Source organism: Trachinotus anak, unplaced genomic scaffold (genome assembly GCF_046630095.1).
Source record: "Trachinotus anak isolate AG129_WGS33_773 ecotype Australia unplaced genomic scaffold, CSIRO_AGI_Tana_v1 ptg000032l, whole genome shotgun sequence".
NCBI lineage: Eukaryota > Metazoa > Chordata > Actinopteri > Carangiformes > Carangidae > Trachinotus > Trachinotus anak.
The window spans coordinates 10010480-10029834 of NW_027273883.1; the positions used below are offsets into that span (position 1 = coordinate 10010480).

Genomic DNA, 19355 nt, shown 5'->3' on the forward strand with positions numbered 1-19355 from the left:
TCATTTATTATCTTGTGATCAGTTTAGTTTTATATTTAGCAATGCTTGATGCTTAGCATTCCTCTATTGCACAATTGTACAAATGTGTTTTCTTGCATTTAATGTACCCCACACACAAAATATTAAATAGCTTTCACATTAGCACCTCCTAAGCTAGAATTAATCCTCTGTACAGAATTTCCCATTATAGCACCTGTGTTAATGAAAATAAGTGTTAAACACTTCTGAATATTTAAAAATGCTCTAAAGATTCAAACAATACATAATTGTGTGTTTCTTTATCCATTTAACAGCACAAAAGAATAAAAAGGTGTAACTCTTAAGGTGATAGCTACCACTATTATGTTCAATACTGTGTTTTTAATAAAATATGCACATAACACACATTTTCACTGACTGAACAAAAAGCCTTGATGCAATGAATTAAGAGAGCATTGTTATTTAGTTAGCCAAAGAAATGTTCACAGTAATGGCCTTCTGCAGAGTTTCATGACACATTAGTACAGTTTCATAGGAGGAAAGGACCAGTGCTCAGGGCTTGGTAACGAAGAAAGGGGAGGTGCTGGGTCCCTTTCAAGCATGTGAGATGGGGGGTAATGCATCATGTAAGTGTGGTGGGACCTGAGGGGAGGGCAAGTTAGAGGGTGACTGAATTGGCTAAAAGGCTGGAAATGGTTGCTCTGATTAGGATGGTGAATTTGAGCGGAGAAGGAGGGAGCAAAAGAATATCTATAAGTTTCAAATGGGTCTTGCTCCTGAGGAAAGTGCATTTGCTCTGCTGAATGTCTATCTGGCAGGTGGGATTGATAAGGAAAGAGGGGCTTGGTGTTGCTGTCATTATAGTGAGGCCCACAGCTCTTCTCTCTCACTGCTGTGGTGTGGTCCATAAAACTGCTTTCAAAGCAATCAAAAATGACTGACTCTTTGCTCGTTGGCCTGTTGAAACTGTCTTCCCAGTGCTGAGATGCTGAGGCTTTCTCTCCCCAGTATGAGGTGGAAGAGGGAACCGACAAATGATCTCTTGCCGAAGCTCCAGAGGGCTCAAAGTCCATTGAGAACTGAGGAGAGCTCCTAGGTCTGAGGATTTCATCCAAAAGACTGGCAGATGTATCAGGGCTTCTCAACCATTCAGCAGTCTTCACATGAAACACCAGAAAGCATTTTATTCCAGAGTAAGAGAATCTTAAATTATCTGATGATCAAAGGAAGGATAACAGCTGGGCAACATGGGAGATTAACTTAAATAAGTGAGTGGCAATATAAACTTAAGGTCTTACCTGTTCCAGGCTCTGGTGTGACTGCAGAATGGACTTCCAGTTAAAATGACTACTTCCCATTATTTTGAAAGATGTGGTTTTCTGGGTATTAAAACATGGCTGACTAGCAGTGTCACCTTGAAACACTGATGCATCTAAAAGGAAGGAGGCACAACTGAAAAACTGGCCAGCAACTTTGTGTGCAGTGCTTACTACTGCTTTTTAAAACAAGAAATTTACAGTATGGATTCTACTCATTGAACTCCTGAAGTGACCTAAAGGTCACTTTTAATGATAAGCCTGTGTTAAAGCTGGAGTATGGAACATTCACATATAAATGAACACCCATTACATTCAAGCCCCTGTCAAACGAGTTCACATAATAATGATTAAGTCTATTATTGCCAGGTAAATCTCTGTATTTCGCAGTATACAGAGAAGTAGTTTTAGTAGTAGTTTTTATTTTTTATTTTTTTTAATAGTGTCTGTGGCAACATTCCCGCGCTGGCCCAGCAGTAGCGATGCATTTGTCATCAACCAACAATGATTGGGTTAACAACTATTTGTGTATTTACGCTCAGTGCCAGAAGGGGGAGGCAGAAGTTCTGCATTGCAGGGTTAAAAACAACACTGAGGAGATGCAATTTACATTCCTGCTATTCCAAATAATTGACAGCTGGCCTAATGGGCAAAGAAATATTATGATGTGCCAACAAAGGCTAGGAAGACTTCAAGCTGGTAAATATGAATGTACACAAAACAAAAATTGGGTTTGTAAATATGTTATGAGGAAAGATGCTTTTGTCAGGCCTCAAAGATACATTCAGTGTGTTAAGGTAAATAACACTGAAGGTAAATATAACTTTCTTTACAAGAAAGCTCCACAAGCCAACTTTAAAGATTAGTAATATGGACAATTATGGTATTATCATAGTTGAGGTAAAAACAGGATATTTATATGAATACTAATGAGTTAAACATCACAGTAAAAAGTTCAGGCTTTTACCACGTGAACATTGCACCTTCAGTGATTTTGGTAAGCTTTAAGTTGTTTCTCATTTCTAGATGAGAACTATGAAACACAATATCTCAACATAAGAATTTTGTGAGTATATAGAGAGATGATAAAAACTAAGTTATTATTTAAAAAAGAATAATCTTTAACAAATCACCATATTTTCTTTGTATTATGACATTTCCAGAGCTGACAAGTATTTCAGTGCCTATATGTAGGCAAGAGCTCACCTTCATCTATCATGATTGGCTCCTCATCATGATCCTGGACTGCCTTTGTGAGACTGGTACCAAAGCTGAGGCGTGTCTGCTCCTTGAGAAGGTTCTCCTGACACTGGGGTCCATGTCTCTTATAGAGAGCCTTCAACAGCACTTCCCTGCTCTCTGCGACCAGGTTTTTCCTTTTCAGAAGTGGGAACTGCAGACTGTCACACAAACGTGCAGCAATTGCACTAACAGACATAGATACACAGACAGGACCATGTCTTCCGTGCTGTATGTCAAAGCTGTCAGCAGTGAGTGAGCTGGAGAGCTGAAGTGGGCTTGGGTTGAGACCATGAGCTTGTGTCCAGTTTTCAGGAGGCTCCTGATTCTTTGGGGTGGACACAAGAGTAGAAATCATGTATGTCTTTTCCTTCTTCTTCAACATCTTCACGGTCTCTCTATCAACAGTGGGAGTCAGCTGAGATGCTCTCTTCTTTTCAGGCATGACATGGTCGGCCTTCTTGCTCCTGATTATAACTACATCAGGGGAGCTGTGTTTAGATGAGAAGATGCTTTTATAGCTTTGAGATGAAAGATCAAGTTGTTGCTGCGGTCTCTGTCCAGGTGTAACATCTGATCCATGAGTGCTTTTTTTCTCTTCTTCCATGCAGTCATCATGGATGTTTATAGCAGGGTCTGCTTTCTTTTCAAGCGGCACAACCTCATCAGTATCAGTACACAACAAATCCTTACTGAACAATGAAGAAGGAAAGTGAGTACTTGAAGATGGATGTGAAATAGCCTTTTCTTGGACTTTCTGTCCACTCTTCCTCAGCTTTCCCTGCTCACTCAACAAGCGTTCAATGTCAACTGACTTCACCTCATGGTTGAACAGACCATGGTGTCCTATCAGGCGGCTGTCTGTGATGATACTGGGCTCATGTGAAGCAGGAACAACACTTGGAAATTGTGAAGAACAATGACAGCTGCTATGACAACAGCGATGGATATGTGCCATGTCTTTACTACTTTGGTGATGGCAGTGATGGTGATGTAATTTGGTCTTTGAGGCCTCTTGCCCACCACCTCTCATCTGACCCCTTTCCTTGCGGGTCTTCAGTCGTTTCATTTTGTGCTGCACATCTGTCTTACAGTGTTTTGAACATTTGCAGTCTGCAGTGGATCTGGTCACTGAGCAGCAGTTTTCATCTGTTGCTCTTGATTTCTTGTTGAAGAAATTTAAGATCTTTTTGTTATCTGATAAAACCCTGCCACTCATGTGGCTCATGTTGCACCCGATTCTGCGAAAAGATAACGGCAGTTAGTCATTTATAAGGAAATATGATGTAGGCAGGAAATAAAAAAGCGAGAGTTAGGTAAACCAGTACAGGATGCAGTTGCACCTCAATGGGCTCAACACTTATACTAGATTTTAGATCAAATTACTAATGTAGTAATGACATTAACTGAATTAAATGTCAACCCTCTTTTTTTCTGAAAAACTTGCAACTACAAAAAAAAGAGGGTGATCAAGAATATGACACTAGGTTACAATTTCTGACTAGGGGGATACAAATGAGACCCTTCTATATCTGGAAATTAAAAAGGGTTAACCATCCAAACATTAAATACTAGTTTTTCTACAGATTTTAACTATTGCACAACACTAACAGAATGCATTAGCATAGTACCTAGAAAGATAAAAACATATGGCATCCAAATATTGTAAAGTCTTTCATTTACCCTCTAAAGTAAAAGTGAACATTAATTACAACAACATATGGGAGTTTGATAACATCCATGCAACCGTGCCCCCTGCTATACCAGACACCGGACATTTGGCTTCAACCAGCTAATGTAGCCCAACTATTAGCCAGCTAGCTAACAGGCGATAATATCGTCAACCACCAGGTGCAATTTAACTTGAAGCACACCTGTATGCAATCACATTATTCGGCTGCTAATGAACAGAGTAAGTAATTTCAACTTAAGACATGCCATGCGAGACAAAAACTAAATTTGTGAGAGACATTTTATACAAACTCAAACTCATCAATTAATAACGCTGCTTACCGAAATTGTTCACAGTCGTTTGCCGCATGTAAATCTGTCGTTGCTGGGCAACATGTGGAAGACTGTGTTGCCAGATTTGACTGACAAAATGTTGCACAGTCAGGGCCTAGAGTCTATCTATCTATCATTAAATATTAGTATAGTTAAATTACGTTTCTTCTGCAGATTTTTACAATAAACAGGAAGTGACTTACACTGAGGTTGAAAATCACAGAAGATCAGTAGTTTCAGAAATACACAAACCAGCCCGTCTTTTTCCCGTTTCTGTCGTTTCAGGTGAAAATTAAATGAAGCTACTGACTTGTACTGTATGCATTGCGCTGCTGCAACATAAATGTCTAAAAACATAATTGCATATCTAAGCAGGTGATCCTAATAAAGTTTTCAGTGAGTGCATTACACCTGCCCCCTCACACTGTATATTTACCTCAGCTCCCGTCCTCCTCAAACAATATAGGCAAACTTTTCCGCGGTGTAAACCACACAAAAAATAGCCACAATTATAACAACCAGTTTAACTTAAAATAAATAAATAAATAAATAAATGAACTCAATTAGGCAGAAAAATCACCCAATCTGGCAACACAGGCCGCAAGTTTCTCTGCGCAGCACTAACACCCACGAACACGAAAGAGCAGGGCGAATCCACTTACACAGACGAGGAGGTAAACCCGTTTCATCTTTTACTTTGCTCTTCACTCGAACAATATTTTACTTGTCATTTCGTCGTACCGTATGCTCTAAAACTCATCATACAATACACAGTAATAATGACGTCTCCCATAATACCAAAATACATGAAAACATATATGTTGCTGCCCATGCAGGATAATGGTACATGCAACTGTATTGAAAATTCACTTCCTGAAACTGAACTGTGGGTTGACGATATTCTGATTTAGTGGTACCCTATATTCAGAAATATAAATGTAACTGTTATGTAAATCGCTACCTTCTCCCCTTTTGCACAACACAGGCTTGCATGATTTAACGTTAATAACAACCAGGGTGTGACTGTTAACTGTCTGCTAAACTACAACTGTCTTGTGTTTCCAGCAAGTAGGCTAGCTGTTGTAGCTAATTCTACCAACTTCCATAGCATTAGCTAGGAATTGTAGCTGCAGTATAGGATATTGATTTATCGGTTTGTTTCCGTTCTAAAAAGTACCCAAACCCCTACGTGATTGCTTTCCAATACAGACAGAGTCATGAGCGCAGAGGACGCAAATCCAGCCGCCACACCCACTCCCTGTGTGGACAGCCAGGGAGATGGACGATGGATGTCTCTGGTGTGTGAAATTATCATTATTATTATGAGTTTTCTATCATTGTCCCCTGGGTTTTACAGAGCTGCAGCATAACAACAACCATGATTTGTCAGGTTTTCCCAGTCTGCATTGTCGCTAATGACTGGTTTTGTGATTTTTGTATCTTGATAACTGAAGGTGTGAGTGTAAGGGAGCTATCACAGTTGGAAATGCTCCAAGTCTGACATATTTTATAGCATGTTGCTTATATGATAACAGCATTTTCATCAAAACAGTAGTCAAAAACAAAAAATATGAATAATTAATGAGTTTTCATTTATTTTTATGAGACACAAATGTATAGTAGAGCTGCAATGCTCTTATAATAATCTGCAACTATGTGGATAATTGATTTATTGTTACAGACATCTTTCAAGCAAGACTGGTTAAAAATGGCAAAAAATTTCTGGTTCCAGCTTCTGCAGCTTTTTTTTTTTTTTTACATATATCAAGATAAACTGAAAATTTTTGGCTTTCGAAGTGTTCGTTGGACTAAACAAGACATTATTTCATGTGTCACTTTCTGCTCTGCGGAGCTGTGACAGGCATCTATCAGGTAGCCCTACAGTATAATAACTTCCAATTTCCATATTTAAATAATATTAGATATGGAAAATACATTTTTTGTATGTGTGTCTCCAAGTATCATTTTAGGACTTTAACTAATGTTTACTTTGATTATCAATTAATCTGTTGATAATTTTCTTGATTAAGCACTTGTTTAAAAATGTAAGGAAATAGTGAAAAATGCACATTATAGTTTCCCTCAGCCCAAAGAGATTTAGTTTATTAATTATTATATATAACACATTTCAGAAGATGGAACCAGCAATGATTTGGCATTTTTGCATAAAAATCTATCTATTAATTGATTATCAAAGTAGTTGCTGATTATTTTGTTTGTTGATTGACTCCTTGATTTATTGACTAATGATTATAGTTCTAATGTTTTTGCTATAACTGACATGCTTCACCTTCAAGAGTGGCCTTTGATGCTGCATCTAGTGTGACGTTTGATATTGGAAATAGAAACCTCTTAACATTTGTTTTTCCCTTTTTCTCTTTGTAGCACAACCGCTTCGTGTCTGACAGCAAAGACAAAGAACCTGATGTCCTGTTTGTTGGAGACTCTCTTGTTCAGCTCATGCACCAGTTTGGGGTAAAGCATAGATCATATTCCTTTATGGTTCTGCTCTGTACACTGTGTTTGACACACTGTGCACACATTCAAATTGTGTGAACTTAGTGTTCAACATGTGGACATATTGTGGTTTGTCTGCAGATATGGAGGCAACTGTTCTCTCCTCTCCATGCCCTCAATTTCGGGGTGGGTGGTGATGCAACACAGCATGTGCTTTGGAGACTAAGCAACGGTGAACTGGATAACATCAGCCCAAAGGTACAAAACACTGCCAAAAATAGAGAACATGAGCATGCTTGTTTATTCACACAGTAGACTTATTGTGCTCAACTTACTGCTGAGATCCTAATTCCAGGTACATTGGCCCCAAACTATCAGTGCCATCTGCACAGTCCTAACAATCTTTCCTCTTTTGTTGTTGTAGGTCGTAGTGCTGTGGGTAGGCACCAACAATCACGGTCACACAGCGGAACAGATCTGTGGGGGCATCATGGCTATCATCCAAGTCATCAAGAACAAGCTCCCTCATGCCCACACTCTTGTACTTGTAGGTTTTCCCTGATACATCCCAGACACATTCGGAAGTGTTAATCTCCTCATCTCCATGTCTGTTGAAAATGACAAATCAAACTGTTGTTTCCCATTTAGTTTCATTTCAGTTTTCTAAGATGAGGTGAACAACAGAAGTTTGTTTTGTTCTCATTTTTTCAAGTCTCTCTTAAACCAGTAGCCACATGCCTATATGTGCATTAGGTCCAATTAGCTCCAGGTCACACTGGCCCTTAAGACATCCCTTTCTAAAGTGCTTCTAATAGGAGTGACGGGAACAAAATCCACAGTCCTCTTTTTGAGCAAAAATGCATTTCACATAAACTCTTGAAAGTAGATATCTTTCAAAGTAAATGTCCTGTTTGTGTTTTCCCAACAGTATTTCTGTGCTGAGCTGCAGCAGAAGGACAGTAAGAAAAGGAAGGGATCTTGTACTAAAGCTGTGGAAGATACTTGCTTGATTTCTCTAACTCAGACTGTTGAAACCTCATATTAACTTAAGAATGAACTTCTGCTCAGAACAAGGATTGTGGATTATGTCCCCATCTCTTAATGTACCTTGGGAGTGTGTTAGAACAGGATCTTTCAATGGCCAGAATGAACTAGAGGAACGATTACCACAAGAAAAACCTGTTTCATTGTTCATGTGTGCACCTGACTGGAAGAAAGACTTGAAACAATTTGAACCCACTGTTGAAAAAACCCCACTTAGATTATATGTAAAGTGTTGATGTGAATGATGTGAGTCATACTTTACATGCCAACATTTAAAAAGCAGCATTCAGTGGAGTTTGAAAGCGATTGAGCCTGATTTTCATGTGGGGAAACATTCCTTTAGTTTTTATATTGGTACTTTTTATTGTAAAAATATTACATGTTATATGTTCCATGTTTTTAACCACCTTAATTTATTCATTCCAGGGGTTACTGCCCAGAGGTAAATTGCCAAACCCTCTGCGGGAGCGAAATGCCAGTGTGAACAAGCTGGTCCAGGAGGCTGTATCATCCCTCCCCCATGCCTCTTTCCTTGATGTGGACCCTGGCTTTGTCCACTCCAATGGTAGCATCTCCCACCAGGACATGTACGACTACCTCCACCTGACTCCCCAGGGCTACCAGGCTGTGTGTGATCCCCTGCACGCTCATCTCAAGTCCATGCTAGATAAACCTGCAGAGAACTGAGCAGCCAGGGCACAAACTTACACTACTGCAGTGGTCCTCGCCCCTGTTTCCAGAGAGCATCGCACTCATCTTTTTAGACCTTGAATGATGGATAGAGTCAATTACTAGGGTCTAAGGGCTGCTCATACTATAAGTGCAAGTCCTCTCCATGGCCAGGGTTGGTGACCACTGTTACAGGTAATGAAACCATAAAGTTTTTGGCGTTTATGATACAGTCAGAAATTAAATGTGCTGTGCTATAGAGAGACAAAGTCCTGCCTCAATTTCCCGTAAGCGTCTGTTCCACTAGCTTTTGCTTCTAAAATATTTTTTTTTCAACCAAAGGATTATTTCATTTGTATGCCACATGACACAAGGGTTAAACATGATAAGATGAGCTCTATGCATCCTCCAGGGGGATCAGAGCCAATGACTCAACAGTCGGGACATGAAATGGGATCTGAGTGGATGACACGTGTAATACATAAATAAATCCAGATGTTCGGTGATTATGAATAAAGCTTTTAAAAAGATGCAGTAAGTTTTTACTCTAACGAGGACATGCTGTAGGTCAAAGCATTAACTGCTGCACCTTATTTAAACCTTTATTTATAACCGTGTGCTGTGTGCTCCATGCAGCTACGGCTCTTGTGAGTCTATCAAAGCACCTTCATTTACCTAATATGGACAGATCCTGCTTTTTTAGAACAAATCTTATATGGCAAAACATACTGTCTGACTGAGGCTACTGGAACAAGATGTATTTGGAAACAGGTGCCAGACTGTGGCTCTTCAGGTGCCAGGATATGTCTGTTTGAAAAACAAATTCAAGATACAAGAATGGCCCTGAGTAAGAAATTCCTGTAATTTGTCATTTTGGTTTCTCAATTTCACCAAATTCTGTTTATTTGTCAATAGCTTTATTTGCTCTGTTGTGATGTCTTATGTCTTTTGTACATCTTGTTTCTTTGAATGACCAAATGTTTCATTGACCAATACTGTCTACTTGCTTATCAAGTCACATGTTATTTCAATATTGTCCTTGTACCTTTTTGCGTCACCCAATGTTATAGCAACAGTTTGTTATGTGACAGGCTGTGTTTAGTTAAACATGGATGTGTTTGAGCAGGTTGTAAAGTCGATACAGTTCCTTGTGATTCAGGCTCAGTCTTGTCTGTGACATAACGGCCCATTAGACCATCTAAAAGGCTTTACTTCACACTAAACTACTCCTGAATTATGCTTCAGGGTGTTTGATTGTGTGAGTGATGAAAGAATGCATTAAATACGAAGACAAAATGGTCTCAGTGTCCCTTGACTGATTGATGAGATCTGCGTGCTGATGATTTATTTTCACTGATACAGTGCTACATTTTTATGCATCAAAGAGCACTAGGTTCATCTAGAGTGCACATACACAGATTACGTCCACAAGAGATTTATTTCGTTTGGTTGACTGTTTTTTTTCCAGTCTCAGACATGGCTGAAGGCCGAGAACTGCATTTCTGTAACTAGAGAAGGAGGAACAAGTCTCGCTTTGCTTTCACCTGCATCCAGTTTCAACGTCAGTATAAGACTGTCACCTCTTCCAACAGTTATTACACAAAATATAATACCTCATACTTCTAGCTGTTGCTTGGAAAACATAAAACATCATCTTACATGTGACAGTTAGTGGCATATCAGTTGCAATGGTTTTGACAGGGCTGATGGTAAGCCATAACTGTTATTGATTTTGATGGCATGAAGCACTTTTACCATGGAAGATATACTGTACATAACATAAGATGAACATACACATCCTTATGACTTTTTACTTTCCTCCCGTGTTGTTTAAAAAGTGGAGCAGATAATTTGATCTCCGCTTGAATTGGTAGGAAAAAAGCATATAACTTAAAATGTTTGGGTGACACATTTAACCACATGCTCGTAATAACAAGACCCTGTAAGAAAAGTTGCACGTGAGACTTAAAAACAAGGTTATGATGCGGGTCCCTGGCGTTCTCACGTCAATGAGCCATTACCAAAAGTCTTATTGGCAAAGGTACATCTTTCATTCATAGCCACCCGCTGTAAAGGTGTTGGTTGGGCAAGACATCATGTAACAGGCAGTTGACAAACGTGTCATGTCTCAATTTCAGTCCAACACCAACCTTTTTAAAGAGCCACGACAACAAAGATTTCATTCCCTAACGGCGGCTGAAGTTAGTGCACACGCAGGACTTCTTTCCCTGGACAGACTGAATTGTGCTTTACTCCAGCATGGGATCAAAGATGTTTCTCCTGTTGGTTCTTGTGCTGCTAATGTTCCCAGAAAACAACCAAGGTATTGAATATTTTATTGGAAAAACATATTGTGGTGAGTTGTAGAAATAACTTTACATTCTGTGCATTTTATACTATGATTTTTATTTTTTATTTTTCAAAGGTGTTTCTGAGGCACACAAACAATCTTTGGCTGTCAGCACATTCACAAATGGTACGTGAGACTAAAAACACATTTCCCGCAAATGTTATTAATATTTATTGGTTTTTAGCACTTGTATTATTCAATTTAAAATAATTATTACTATTAATATAATTTTCAATGAGATTTTAAGTTTGATATCAATTGTATTGCAGCCTCTGCTGTTGGAGAACCACTGACAACTGCAAATCCGGTCATCACCCCAGGACAGCACTACAGACGGTGTAACTGCAAAGGTGAAATGAGTGTTATGAAGGGCATACAGTAAATAACACACATGTAGTTAATATCTTATCAGTTTACAGGTAATCAGAGCCTCAGTATTTGTGGAGTGCATTTTCCTAACCCATTCTGTTCTTTTGTCCTTGTGTACCTGGGTCATTCAGGAAAAGGAAGAGAGATGGTGGCTCTGCACTGCCGTTGTCAGGAGTTTGCCAGACGCAGACAAAGAAAAGGTGAGTTGCCTATAGTTTCTGAGATTTCTAAAATAATGAAGTAGAAGAACCAGTAGTAAGCGATCAGTGATAAAGACAAGTTTTGTATTTTAGGACTCTTCGAAAGTGTTGACTGCAGACAGTGAACTTAATCTGTTTTTTGTTTAATCTGTAGGGAAAGCACAAACTGAAAAATTCTGCCAGAGAGAAAAAAAGAAGAATCTGAGGAAGTGCCTCCAGTTTTCCAAACAGAAGAAAGGTGGGATTAACTTGAAGTTGAGTCCCAGTATCCCCTTATGAACAACACTAAGAAGCCCTTCTTATGTACCGTCTATTCATACCTATGCCTTTATATATCAGGATTTTTGTAACGATCACTGTCATGCATATTTCTTTGTATACAAATTCAACAACTCAAGTGTTTATGACACCACAAACACTTACTGTATCCTCCACAATAAAGTCCGCACAAAATTGATTATGTTGATTTTTTATTGATTTATAAATAAATACAGTGAATCAAAGTATGATAAAACATCAAAATACATTTTCTAAATAACTTTAATATTATCATGCATAACAGAAAAGATACAGGTGTTAAGAGTGAAGAATTGCATCTGGTATCTAAAGAGAATGGAGGTGTTTTAGAAGAAGATGCTTGCTTATCAAATTATGTAAATGTAACATTTTGGTTTAACTGGTGACAGGAGCCACCGCCACAACAACACTAACCAAGCTACTTACCTTGCTCATAGTTATAACATTTAACATAAAAAAAACAAAGCAGGTATTGCTATAATAAGATAAGTAAAATTGTTAGATAAAGACTGTAGAGGGAGCAAGAGGCCTTTCACTCTTGACTGGACTTCTCAGTGTTGAGGACTCAGTTGAACATCACAGGGACAAACAAAGCAAACACACCCATCACCGTCAGACCATATCGGGATGGGAAGTGGATGGCAGAGGCGTTATCTGAGAGGCAGAGAGGGACGGACATAGTGAGAAATAAAGAGAGATGTACGTCATGGTTGTAATTCTGCAGTTGTATAGTAACTACTGTAGTGATCATTAGCAAAATATTTTCAAATATTCCATACTATAAAGCCAACAATTTCTTTTTTTTTTTTAAATGAAGAAAGCATTTTGAGATGATCACATCAAAATATTGAATCATGTTTCACTCATATTTTGCTTGTGAGCTCATCAGATAAAACAAAATGACTTATGTCCAAGACAATTAAAGACGCTATCATGGTGACAGTGTAGAAACCACATCACAAATAAGGAGAGAGGAGATGTGAGGCTCACTCACCGAGGGTAAAGGCTTTAGTCTTGTACATTGTGATGTTGGTCACAGGGTTCTTCGCCTTACATGTGTAGTTCCCTTCACTCTCTTTTGTTGCAGAGAAAGTGATGACAGAGCCAGTCTTTATAGCCACCGATGACATACTGTTGAAGAACCAGTAAAATTCACAATCTGGTCTAGAATCCGCCGAGCATTTCAGGGCCACGCTGACGCCTGCTTTTTCTGAATCTGGACCAGCGATATCCACACTCAGAGGGCCATCTACAAACACACAGACAGAGTTGGTCAGAATGACATACAGTAACATTACACATTATAATATGATGCTTTAGCATAAAATGCTAAGTTTTTCGAATATAAAGCCATCTTTATTCTGAGCAGCATTTGGAGAGATTTTCAAAACTGATTCAGGTCAAACTCTAACCATGCATCATAATTATGATTATAGTAAATATTGCAAAAATACAAAAGTGAAAACCGAATGCTTTAAAGAATTAACATAAATGCTTAACGTGAACGTGAATTGCTATTGTACCAAAGTCACAGTCTCATGATGAACAGGCGCTCATGCTAAGTTATTATCATAGGTAAATATAGGAGCAGTTAATAAGGAGGCGATGTTTGTATATTAAAAATCATGCATCTGCAAGTTATATTACATGTAATTACTGATAAGTATCAATAAAAATATACTTATTGGGTGCCCATATTTAAGTACAAGGCAGCAGGTTAGGGAATAAGGGATTAACAATTTAGACTTATGAATAAATTATGCTGTACTGTAAATAATTTCATAATTACTGAGTACATATTTAAAAACTACACAGTACAACAGGGTAAGAAGGCAGGGGTTTCAGTTTTAATACTGAAAAGATATTATCATTCATATTAGAATGATTCTATATTTGCATCATGTAAAATGTTTTTAAATTGAACACTTTATTACTAATTACTAATTATTAGCAATATAGTTTTAATGTTTTAAGGGTATTTTTTCATTATAGTTGTTTCTGGGGAACAAAACATTAGCCTTAGGAAAGCTGTGAGATTTGAATAGGTTCTAGTTTTACAGGTTGTGTTTATGCTTTTAAGTACAGGGCTGTAAAATAATGTCCCAGAGTTGTTGCTGTAATTGCAGTGTTGTTACAGGGTATATAAAATTTAATTACACAGGTATAAATGTCAGATGTAGTTTCATTCCTTCTCACTACATAGTTGTAATGGATGGACATACAGTATAGCTTAAGTCTGCTGGTCTACCTTTAATTATTCAGTATATTTATTAACTACTTTAAGAGTAATTTAGTTCTTGCCCCCCACTCCCTTAATTTTTTTTACCCACCCAAGATACACAGAAAAATATCTGTGTATCTTGCCTTTTACGTATAACAGAAATATTTTGTGGTACCCTAAACGTTACTGGTATTCACACAGTAATTAAAGAGTAACTTAAAAACATTGCTTTTCCAGCTAAAATGCGATACTCACACATCACCAGGAGCCTGTAATGTGGACTTGAATGTGCAGCAGCCTTATTGACAGCCACACACTGATACATCCCCTCACTGTGCAGTGTCACTGGAGTGAAGTGCAGCATGTTGTTTGCAATGTGGTAGTGCATGTTCGTATGGTTCATGTCTGGGTAAGAGCTGTTGAGGAGCTGGCCGTCCTTCATCCAGTTGATCATGTCATAGGGCCCAATAACTTCACAGGTGAGAGTGAAGTTTTCAGAGTTTATTGGAAATGTGTAGTTTTTGATCATCACCGAGTGTATGGCCTCTGTAGAAACAAAACAAAAAGAGTCAGAGGGTAAGGTCAGTTATACCTTCACATGACTTGTGTTAAAAAGCTATATTCGCTAACATCTCAGCAGAATTCTCCCCATACTTTCTTACCAATAACTGTGAGCATCTTGGAATCTGTACTGTTCTTTCCTGTCACATAGTTGTATGCCATACAGGTGTATTCTCCGCTCATGTTTAAAGTCAAAGGGCCAGTTGTTAGCACTGAAGTATTGGCCACCATGGTGCCATTGAACCACCAGCTGAAATGACTAGGAGGCACTGACATGGCAGAACAGTTGAAGGTCACAGATTGTCCTGTCTCAGCAAACTCTGGCCCATCAGTGTTGGGGGTTTCTGGTCCAACTGAAAAAGCAAAGAAAATCATAGGCTCTCATGGTTTTGCACATAAGCAACTTAATGTTATTCCTTTATATAACTCAGGATGATGAACTACACTACTGTCTAGTTATGAAAATGTATCACTTACAGTCACACAAATTCTTTAAATGTTATACTCACAGTTCACAATGAGCTTGTAAGGGGGGCTGGTCATGTTTCCAACAGCATTCATAGCCTTACAGCTGTAGTATCCAGTATCATCGTGTTTCAGTGGGTGAAATTTGACTGTCCTGTTGTCCATCTTGAAATAAGTTGTGTTGTCGTCCTGCAGTTTCATACCATCTTTCATCCAGTAAACATAGTCAGCAGGTCCAGTCACATTGCATCCTAGCATATACGGATAACCGTCTATGGGAGGATCCACTGGTGTTTCTACACGGACACCTTCTATTGGGTCTGAAACAAAGCAAAAATCCACAAGTTATTCAGTCCTCTACTGAGCCTCCTTTCCTCTCTGTAAGTAGGAAAAATATTTTATACAAAAACATAAAAATAGCCACCCAAGTCTCACCTACAACAGTCAGCATTGTGTATGCAGTCTTGTTTTGGCCGGTGACATTGTTGTAGGCTTCGCAGGTGTACATCCCACTCATGTTTTTGGTAAGAGGAGGCGTTACATACTCAGATGTATTGGCCACTAGATAATGATGGAAGTACCATCTGTAGAGACTGGGAGGATTTGATGGTGCATAGCAGCTGAATGTGACACTGTATCCTGTTTTCGCCACAGTTGGTCCTGTGATAGTTGGCATCTTTGGTCCATCTAAACACACAGATATTACCTTAAATCACCTTCACTGAAAACATGTTCACATGACTGTTTTCTCCACCGGACAATCTGACACCAACAAGCAAATATTTATGTCATTTCAGCAGGTATTTTGTACTAGATGTGGACACATTTGCTGTCTCATCTAATCTCTTCCGTGATGATGACAAAAAATAAAATACTTACAGTTTACTTCGACATTGTAGGGGCTGCTGGTCATGTTGCTCACAGCATTAAAAGCCTGACACTGATAATCTCCGTGATCTGAGTGTTGGACTGGGTTGAGAGTCAGTGTCTTGTTGTTCATGCCAAAGACGATAGTATTGTTAGGGGAGATAAGCTCCCCATTCTTCCACCACTCAATTCTGTCAACAGATCCAGTCACTTTACAATAGAGAGTGAATGGCTCATCGATTATTGCTGGTCCGCTGGTGCGATTCACCTCAACTGCCTCTAATGGATCTAAGGGTGGAGAGGGGAACAAATAAAATTAAATTCACACATGTATGTGGGCTCAATCCATGTGACATATGCCACAGGAAAATCAGAAGAAACAGTTTGACATTTTGGGATTTATGCTTATTTCCTGTGTTTTAGATGGTTAGATGAAAAGATGGATACCAGTCTAATATGACTATAACTGAGTCAGCCTGTCTAACCCCGAGATAACAAACTCCACCTACCAGCACCTCTTAAGTTCACTCATTACCACAATATATCTCATTTGTTTATTACATACAAAGACCAACACATCTCTGCTGGTTTCCTTGCACAGTCATGGTAGCAACAAGATTTGAAGTCATTGTTCTAGCCAAGAAATAGCCAAAACATAAACAACAACTCTTTTTCACCTTTTTGCATGGATTAAACAAACCAGACATAACATGTTAAATAGTGACCTTTATACTGTAGGGGCTGGCTGGCAGATTTTGTTATATTGGGAGAAAGCCAAAAGCGCTCTTTCCTCTTGTTTCTCTTGTCTTAATGCTAAGCGAAGCTAGCTCAATATTGCTCCACAGTGAAAGGACAAATATGAGAGTTGTATCGATTCTCTAATCGAACTCTCGGCAAATAAAAAAAAATCCTGTGCCTTATTGTGTCTTTAAAATAATGTGTGTTTTCAAAATCAAAGTTACGAAAAGTTTTGAAATTTAAAAAATCCAGCCTTACCTAAAACCCAGAGCATTTTACTTGCGCTGCTGAACCTGGATGTGGCTGAGTTGTGAAACACACATTTGTAAGTTCCTGAGTTGCTCTCTGTAACGTTCATCAGCTGAATGGATGAGCCATATTTATTCAGGTACATCCCATTAACCATCCACTGGATCATCGCTGGAGGGCTGGACATCGCTGAGCATGACAGTGTGATGTTCGTTCCTGTTCTGTAGATGTAGTGCGACACCATGGGCATGACCACCATCGTCGTGTTACTTGGACCATCTGATGATATGACAAAAGGAAAATTGTTTTAGGGGTTAATGTTAGGATTGGACTTTTTATTTAAACACATAGGCCCATATATATGTGTGTGTGTGTGTGTATATATCTATAAATATAAAATCGTTCTTTAGTTAAAACTCACAGCTGATGTTCAGATATACAGGGGGACTGATGTCATAGCTGACACCATTGGACACATTGCACCTGAATGGTCCCTCGTCATTATGGGTCACGCTGGCTATGGTGAGAGTGGCGTTTCCATTGCTGAGCTGTACTTCCCCACCCGCTGTGAGCACATCGTCACCCTTCAGCCAAACATAAGACAGGGACGAGCCACTGGACACAGAGCACATGAGAACCGCTGTGTCATTGAACTCCACCAGTGAGGTTGCTTTTGCCTTCAGGGCCACGTTTGAAATAGGCACTGCAGAGACAGAAATAACAAGCTGTTTGTCAGGTTTTGTTGAAATGGGGGGTTGGAGTGCACAATGATGTCTCCCTGAGGATATATTTTGATATCGCTTAACATTCATTGTAGTGCCATCATCAGGTAAACATTTTAATTCACAGAACATTTTGGTTTATGACAAAACACCTTCAAGACTTAAGACATTCCCATCAGCCTCAGCTGTACTTTGTGTCTAGTGCCAAATAGCAAACTTTAGCACACTGACATATGCTGACTGAACGATGGTGAATGTGGTTATCATAAAACCTGCTAAACGTCAGCATCTTCTATCTGAGCATGTTACCATGCTTACATTAGCATTTAGCTTAAAACTCTGCTGTACCTGAACAGCTTTAGAGAGCTACTAGCTGCAGTATCCTATGTGTTGTTCTCGTGAGTAAGACTTTATCTGGACTTTGATAACTTTTTGAGACAGTTATTTGTTTGGGTTTGTTTTATGTTTGATGTTGGACATTTTTATATAATGCGTAGAAAAAACGTTTTATCCTATTCAAAATTTTTAGTCAAAATATCCATGACTGAAATTAAGACCTGAGAGCAACTTGAGATCTAAGCAACGCTGACTCAGTTTGCAGTTGGTGACCGTAATAGCTACAGACTCACACACTGCTCTATTCTTTTGTCTCGCAAATCAACAACTACAAACATAGGGGTACAAACTGGAATATGCTATTTGGTTTTGTTGTCTTTCGAATGTTAACAGTTTTTGTTTGTATAGATTGCACTTTATTTATTTGCAGAATGTGAGGAAGTATACGAAGTAGTAAAAATGAAAAGATAAACTGGCCCTTACCTTGGACTGACAGTGTTAGCTGAGCACGAAACGGATTCACCGACTGTAATGTGTACACTCCAGAGTCTTCCACCTGCACTGACTTTATTGATAATGATGAATCGTTGGAATTGAATGTAACCCTGTCACGCCAATTGTCAGTTATGGTAGCACTTCCTGACAATATAAACACAATTATATTGTTGTCAAATACCCATGCCCCTGTAGTGACAGTGGTCTGGCTATATAGAGTGACATTGTGGCCCACAGGTACAGGGTTCTCAGAGGCGTGTATACCCTGGCTGCACACGCAGTCTAGAAACAGAAAGGAAGGAACATACAATGTATTCAGTCATCCTGAAATGTAATTATAATCCACACACAAATATTGGTAAAAGTACTCACAGAAACACTAGAATGTATTGATGTAGTAGCCTACATTTAAAAACTTTTTAAATCATTAGAATCTATTAACTGCCTCAACCTTTCAGTGTTTGAACTGAGATTAGATGAAGATAAAAAATGTAAAATTATTTCATGTTTAATATAAGTCAACCTTACCTGGTGCAAGGGCTACCGTGGCCAAGATTAGGAGAAACATCACTGGAGGCTCCATTCTACTCCTCTTTTCAGTTTCTTTTCTTTTTGGTTAGAAATGTCCTCCTCAGCTAAACAGGCTCGTATCTGGTGCTGATAAATTTAAATCTGGCGATATCGTATAGTCACAGCCGCCTTCTGATCTGCAAATATTTGCTCTGCATCGCTCCAGCTTTCTGTTCTCTCGGTGCAAATGCTTACCCTTATTCTACC

General features: G+C 38.8%; 3 protein-coding genes across 8 annotated transcripts; 1 reads left to right on the forward strand and 2 right to left on the reverse strand.

Moving 5' to 3' along the window:
• Positions 1–3: 3 nt before the first annotated feature.
• On the reverse strand, positions 4–5124 carry prr19 (proline rich 19). Of its 4 annotated transcripts, none has more exons than XM_071470816.1 (4): positions 4975–5124; positions 2502–3775; positions 1278–1411; positions 4–1136 (listed from the first exon to the last, which is right to left on the reverse strand). In XM_071470816.1, the coding sequence occupies exons 2-4, from the start codon at positions 3760–3762 to the stop codon at positions 498–500; spliced, it is 2034 nt and encodes a 677-aa protein (XP_071326917.1). In that variant the 5' UTR covers positions 3763–3775; positions 4975–5124; the 3' UTR covers positions 4–497. The 4 variants fall into 4 exon arrangements, with proteins under 4 accessions (XP_071326917.1, XP_071326918.1, XP_071326916.1 ...); XM_071470817.1 differs by lacking the exon at positions 4975–5124 and adding an exon at positions 4742–4893; XM_071470815.1 differs by lacking the exon at positions 4975–5124 and adding an exon at positions 4548–4699.
• pafah1b3 (platelet-activating factor acetylhydrolase, isoform Ib, gamma subunit) lies at positions 5084–12084 on the forward strand. 3 transcript variants are annotated; one of them, XM_071470839.1, is made up of 10 exons: positions 5084–5212; positions 5748–5836; positions 6924–7013; positions 7137–7253; positions 7420–7542; positions 8466–11031; positions 11134–11184; positions 11328–11408; positions 11559–11627; positions 11782–12084. In XM_071470839.1, exons 1-6 carry the CDS (start codon positions 5092–5094, stop codon positions 8724–8726), a joined length of 801 nt encoding a protein of 266 aa, XP_071326940.1. In that variant the 5' UTR covers positions 5084–5091; the 3' UTR covers positions 8727–11031; positions 11134–11184; positions 11328–11408; positions 11559–11627; positions 11782–12084. The 3 variants fall into 3 exon arrangements, with proteins under 3 accessions (XP_071326940.1, XP_071326941.1, XP_071326942.1); XM_071470840.1 differs by lacking the exon at positions 5084–5212 and adding an exon at positions 5398–5451; XM_071470841.1 differs by lacking the exon at positions 5084–5212 and adding an exon at positions 5410–5476.
• Positions 12085–19355, reverse strand: LOC139613857 (cell adhesion molecule CEACAM5-like). The gene is made up of 11 exons (XM_071470812.1): positions 19107–19355; positions 18567–18860; positions 17447–17728; positions 17035–17304; positions 16051–16326; positions 15607–15858; positions 15216–15491; positions 14808–15059; positions 14401–14691; positions 12919–13173; positions 12085–12578 (listed from the first exon to the last, which is right to left on the reverse strand). The coding sequence occupies exons 1-11, from the start codon at positions 19159–19161 to the stop codon at positions 12490–12492; spliced, it is 2592 nt and encodes an 863-aa protein (XP_071326913.1). The 5' UTR covers positions 19162–19355; the 3' UTR covers positions 12085–12489.